The sequence below is a fragment of the Amphiura filiformis genome, chromosome 7, assembly GCF_039555335.1.
Source record: "Amphiura filiformis chromosome 7, Afil_fr2py, whole genome shotgun sequence".
NCBI classification, from domain to species: Eukaryota; Metazoa; Echinodermata; class Ophiuroidea; order Amphilepidida; family Amphiuridae; genus Amphiura; species Amphiura filiformis.
The window spans coordinates 30,509,711-30,516,661 of NC_092634.1; the positions used below are offsets into that span (position 1 = coordinate 30,509,711).

Below are 6,951 nucleotides of genomic sequence, written 5' to 3' on the forward strand. Positions count from 1 at the left end.
TTAAAAATGTATTTAAAACATGTAAGATGGTTATATGTGACGTGTCATGTCAAAAGGAGACACTTTTGGGCAGGTTATAAATTTTGATGTTTTTACATATCTTAAATATAGAGATATTTTGCTCCACAACGCCGTTTCCCCAATGAAATAAGACATTCCTATAAGCGAAGATATTGAGTTCGTAATTAAGTTATGGTATTAATTGGAAATTGAGATATCGGCCTTTAAAAATATTATTGACAATGTTGAGAGTAAGAATTACCTTTAAAAAATTGCCACAAACCCAAATTGTGAAAAAAATCACCCGGGCAGATTTTGGGCTATTTCTCCATTTACGACCCTACCCAAAAGTGTCTCCTTTTGACATGACACGTCACATATTTGTTACTTTTTTCGGCGTATACTACTTCAAATATATATTCTCAGTAGCTATCAGTCATCAACATTAAAACGCTTATGAGCATCATTTTTGGGCCAAAAATTGGTAAACAAAATCCAAAATGCGTGCCCTATTGATTTGCACACAATGCGTTCAGGAACAAGAGAAGCAGCGCCGTGCTTCCATTGATTAGCACGTTAAAACTAACGTCGTGCTTTCATTGATAAGAACACAAAAGTGCAACTTTTGATTTCATTTCTTTATTATGTTTTTGACACCGTTTCTTTTTTTCAACAAATGAGGTCTTAAATCAGAGCTATAGAGTACAGGTATTAGCTGCTTGTTGTAATTTTGACACATTTTTCTTTATTTAGGATATACAGGGGTGAACACAACTGGTACCTTAATTTTTTGGCTTACAGTAGTTCATGTAGTCACCGACGGAGTCGAAATATCTCTAAAATAAACAAATTTCCGGGACAAATTTAACATATACCTCGGCAAATAAATGATATAGACATGAAATGACTACTTTCTCAGTGAGACATAGGTCAAATGTTTTTCGAAACATTATAAACATATGCTATAAACGCGTTTTGGTTTTGGTCAAAACTTTTTAATAACATCTAAATGTCGGGTTACTATATGATGATCATGAAAACGATTTGCGATTTGATGTTTGATACAAAAATGATCAAGGAAACCAAAAAATATCTATTGTTCCCAACCCAGACTGTGGTTTGACATGGTTTAACAATACAAGCAGTAGATATGGCATGGTAGAGCCATTTAGGGACCGTTCACAAACACTTGTAAGGGGGGGCCTGATGCAAAACAATTTCATCACGAAAAATTTTCGGCCCCCCCCCCCTTTACAGACCTCGAAAATTTCAGGCCCCCCTTTTTGACATGAAAATTATGGGTCAACCCCATAGAAAAGCATATAAACTTAATTTTTCCAGGAAAATTTGTGGTCATTTTTTTCAACCCCCCTAGGAGGGTCAAACAATTTCAGCCCCCCCCCCTTTTTGCATCAGCCCCCCTTACAAGTGTTTGTGAACGGTCCCTTATAATTAAAACAAGGTGAATAAACTTAACAATTTTTAAAGTAAATAGTGAGAGAGAGTGAACTGTCGTTTCTTTTCAGGATCTAGATCATTGTGCACAAACCCGCAATGCATGCAATGCGTGGTTTGGAAACAAAATAGTGGAGATAATGTTGTCAGTAATAAACACCTCAACGGAAGAAAGTTCTTACTGTTTGAGTGGTCATAAAGTAATTTAATACAATGGATTAAACCAAATTATGATCAAATGCAATTGGCTACACTCGCCAAAAAAGAAGTAAATATGATCAACTTGGAAATCTCGAAGGCGTTATTAAATGACTTCAAGAAAATTCTTTCCAAGTTAACATTGTTAATCATGAAAACTTAATATGGATGCCTTGAAAAGGCCTTTAAAAAACTGGTGAGCTTGAGACTCTACTCCGGGGAAGGGGGGGGGGCACTTTAATATGAAATGGAAGGGGCATTCGGTGAGAGCAAAATGTAAAAAATATGGAGTCATCTGATCATTGGGTGGGAGCATGATTTTTGGCATTCGGTGAGATCAAAATGTAAAAATATGGGGTCATTGGGTGAGAACATGCCTTTTTTTAATGGAATCTTTGAGTGAGAGCCGAACAGCGCCACAGAAACCTCGAAAATCGAATTTCTAGTTCTAAATGGCTTCAAATGTCTTTGTTTTTGCAAAATAAGTAACAAAATCAGTAATAAATGAAAGTTGCTGTTCAAATTGAACTTAATAATAATAATAATAATGAGAGATTTAATATAGCGCCCAACGCAAATAGCCTCTGGGCGCTTTACAAAACATAAAACCTAGGGAACAAAAATTTTAAAAACAATATATAGCCTAACTTAAACATACTATTACACATACACAATATTGCAAGAAAATGACCGGGTACATTGCACAAGATTGGAAGCACACAGCAACTCTTAGGTGGGGAGCCGAGCCGGGAGAAGAAAACAGAGCAAAAACAAGGAGCCGGCAAAACGCAGACCAGTCCACCACCCTGAGTCACTATGCAACTCCAATCAAGTACAAATAATAATGGCAACAACAACAATGCATTAACAAAATTAAATAAGTTAAAAACAAGAATCAAATCAAAAGCAAAATGATTCCAAGAGTCAGATCATGCAGTGCTCCGCAGCCGGAGGCACAGAAGAGAACTCAACAAAAGGAAACGGAGAACTGCATAATCCAACCATGAGAAAAATACAGAGCGGCATAATGGCAAAACCATCAGATTTTATACGAGTTTGATCCAAGGCACAATAATTAAAAATATAGATATTATATCAGCTAACAAGTACAATAAATATTATAATACAGATCTAAAAGCATAATAACTTAACATACTATTACACATACACACTATTGCAAGGTAAACGATTACATGGTTGTACAAGATTGGAATCACACAGCAACTCAAAGTGGGGAACCAAGCAGGGAGGAAACAGAGCGGACGCAAGGTACCGGCAAAACGCAGAACACTCCACCACCCTGAGCTACTATACAAGTCCAATCAAGTACTGGTACAAGAAGAGGCATTAAAGAACCAAAACAAATATGCATGTCAAACACAGTGAACTAGAGCAACAGAAAAAATTATTTTAAACATGCTAAAAATGACATTCATAAGCAAAAAATGATTCCAAGAATCAGATCATGCAGCGATCCGCAACCGGCCCTAAACGGACTCAGGCTCAGAACAAAACAAAAGAAACGGAGATCTGCATAACCCAACCAAGTCATAACAAGGCACATTTTCTTATAAAATAATTTTATAATATATCAGCAAACAACATACAGTAAATGCAGATTATACAATATAAAAGAGCAAAAACAAAGTGATCTGTGACCGGCACAATAATAACAAGAATTAAAAATTGGCGACCCAGGAGAGGAGAGGTTACCAGCACATTCACTCTCAGCAAGTGCAACAGCAACTTGCTCCCTAGGATGGAAATGGTTAGTAGGCGCAACAGCAACCTACTCCCAACAATTTGGGCTGGGTTAAAATTGCACGACGGAACAAAAGTAAGTGACCGGCACCGGTGAGACGTAGAAATACCCTGGAGAGGAGAGGTACCAGCACAATCACTCTCAGTAAATGCAACAGCAATTTACTCCCTATGATGGAAAAATGGGCAGGGTCAATTCAACACAATATAATAACAAAATAAACAATATCATGGTGGAACAATATACATTAATCAGGAAGCGTGAACAGATGGGTTTTCAAGCTGGTCTTGAATTGGTCGACAGATTGCGAACTGCGAATGAATGATGGTAGTTGATTCCAAAGAGATGGTGCGGCTGAAGAGAATGAGCGATAACCGTATGAAGCAGTCTTGAGCGCGATAGTTGGCGGAGGCTGCAGAAGCAATTCAGATGATGAGCGAAGAAGGCGAGTTGGCTTTCGAATGACAATGATTTCCTTGATGTAATCAGGTGCTAACCCATGAATAGCCTTGAAGGTAATGAGAAGAATTTTGAATATGATTCTCTTCTTGACAGGCAGCCAGTGGAGTTGGCGCAACACAGGTTTCATGTGACAGCGACCTTTTACTCGAGTAACCAACCGGGCCGCAGCGTTTTGAATCCTCTGTAATTTATCAACTTCTGAAATGGGAAGACCGTATAACAATGAATTGCAATTATCTAACCGCGATGTGATGAATGCGTGTACCAACTTCTCAGTGGATGGCTGATCGAGAAAGCTCCGCAATCTTCCAATTTTGTACAACGCGAACGACAACGACGCACTCTTGCAAATGCTGTTGACATGCTTAGCCATGGTCATGTTGGTGTCGATAACAACGCCGAGGTTCCGTGCAGAAGATGATGTTGAAACGTCGACGTCGCCAATATGAAGAGATGAAATCGGTGCAGACGGAACAAAACGAGAATTGAGGTGAAGAATCTCAGTTTTGCTGTCATTTAGCATGAGCATGTTTGTCACCATCCAGCACTTAACATCCTTAACACAGTGTTCGACGATGGGTCCGATTCACAAGGATTAAAGGTGATATATACTTGTGTGTCGTCAGCATAGATCATGCATTGAAGGTTATGGGCGTTGACAATTTCCTCTATAGGTGATATGTACATTGTAAATGCAAGAGGACCAAACACCGATCCTTGTGGTGCGCCACGCGTCACGGGTCTGGGGTTAGATTGGGTGCCATCAATCAGAACTGACTGTCGACGCTCATGAAAGTAGGATTGAAGCCACTTCAATGCCAGGCCACAGATGCCGAAGCGATTCTGTAAACGACGAAGGAGTGCATGATGATCTATCGTATCAAAAGCCGCCGACAGATCCAACAGCACCAAGATGACTTCACTATGTTGATCTACGGCACGAAGGATGTCATTTGTGACCCGGATAAGAGCTGTCTCGGTGCTGTGGAACTGTCGATACGCAGATTGAGCTTTTGCGTGCAAGTCATTGTCAGATAGATATTGTTGAAGTTGAAAAACAGCAGCACGTTCCAAGATCTTATGCAAAAAAGGCAAGTTGGATATTGGACGATAGTTCGTCAACACATTCCGATCTAGCGTAGGCTTTTTGATCAGAGGCGAGATCAGCGCAGATTTCAGCTCAGCAGGGATTTCGCCACGAGAGAACGACTCATTTATAATTTCGGTGATGGCAGGTAAGAGCGAATCAAGCATCTCTGCAAGTAGCCATGTCGGAATGGGATCAAGGGTGCAAGATGTTTTTGCAGACTGCATGATGATCTTGCGAACTTCGTCATCAGTAACCTTACAAAACTTTACAAGCTCAGTTTTGCAGGAATCCGATATATCGACAGACAATGTTCCAGGATCAGTGCTGACAAGCTGCGAGCGAATGTTGTCCACCTTGGAATCAAAGAAATCTTGGAATTGCGTTGTGAGATCGTCTAGAGAGCAAGAATCTGGTAGCATTTTGGCTGACTTAGCAGTGGCGAGTTTGTCAACAGTGCGGAAAAGTTCACGCTGATTGCAACTCGTGAGCTTGGTGTTGTAGTATACTCTTTTGCAGACTCAAGCGAAGTGCGATAGTCAGAGCAGAAGGAATGGAAAATGTCTTTATCGATAGTAAGACCAGACTTGATCCATTTCCTCTCCAGACGACGTTTCTCTCTTTTTGACCCACGGAGACTTTCGTCGTACCAAGGCGCATGAGGACGGAGGGATATTTCTCGCTCACACTCAGGAGCATGTTTATCTAATGCTACACGCAGCACGGAGTTATACTTCTTAACAAGAGTAGATGGATCACGATCTTCAGCATCATCAAACAAACAAGATGATTTGATATCATTTTGCATATCATCTCTGTTAATATCGCGAAGCTTACGAGATCTAATGACAAGTTTACTAAGCTGAGGTCTTGAAACATTTATGGCACAGCAGACAGCATAATGGTCAGATCTAAGACCACGAATCACGGTAATAGGATCACTGACTAAATTATCGCACTGTCGCGAAATAATTAGGTCAAGCGTATGACCATGCTTGTGAGTGCTTTCTTTAACGTGTTGCACAAGATCCGCCGACGCCAAAATGTTAAGCATAGTAGAAGCATCAGTATCATTTAAATCGTCAACGTGGATGTTAAAGTCACCGACGACAGCGAACTTTCCTGGATAAACAGATAAGTCCTCCAGTAGTAAGGAAAAGTCACTGAAGAATTGCTTCATTGATATTGGATTAACCTTTGAGCGATGTGGACGGTAAACTGTCAGTAAGCGGAAGGAAGATTGATTTGTTGAAGTTATCAGGAGATCCACAATCTCAAACGACTGAAAGTTTGCAGCAGTGTACTCTTTGACCTGGAATTCCTTCCGATGGATGATACATATGCCTCCGCCCCGACGAGCAGTTCTGGGGGCACAGTGGACTTCATAACCTGGTAAGGTGACTTTGATATCTGCAAGGGCGTGGTTGTCACGGTGATCTCCAGTAAGCCACGCTTCCGTTACAGCAAGTATATCAAGTCTTTCTGAGATAATGAGATCGCAAACATGAGTTGCTTTGTTTTTCATTGATTGTGTGTTCCATGTTGCAAATCTGGTGCAAGAATTCTTGCTGAGTTGAGTGGATGGAAGTAATGGAATATGACGAAGATTGCTTTTGTTAACAGTTCTTACAAAGTTACTTGCAGGGTAAACGTCCTTTCTGGCTTTAATAACCTGTCTAATTATACGTTTTTTATGAGTTCCGCCACGACAACCACGAACATTTACTTCATAAAGATTTGTAAAAAGCGATCCTTTAGCAAAACAGTTGTTGATCACACCTTTGCTGACACGATTTAAAAGCTCGCGGTTATAGCAAAAAGGACGCATGATACATAAATAATCAAAGTACATAGAGTTATCGACGAAAACAAATCAATATAGTCGATTAAGATGATCGATTACAGTTAACATGGTATACGGTGAGCAACCAATATGATATCAACACAGCAAATTCATCATGATAAATTGTCACAAAATACATAAAAA

The 6,951-nt window shown here is 39.8% G+C and overlaps 1 protein-coding gene across 1 annotated transcript; it reads right to left on the reverse strand.

Moving 5' to 3' along the window:
* Nucleotides 1-3,662: 3,662 nt before the first annotated feature.
* On the reverse strand, nt 3,663-4,256 carry LOC140157787 (uncharacterized). The gene has a single exon (XM_072181035.1). It carries the CDS (start codon nt 4,254-4,256, stop codon nt 3,663-3,665), a length of 594 nt encoding a protein of 197 aa, XP_072037136.1.
* Nucleotides 4,257-6,951: the final 2,695 nt, after the last annotated feature.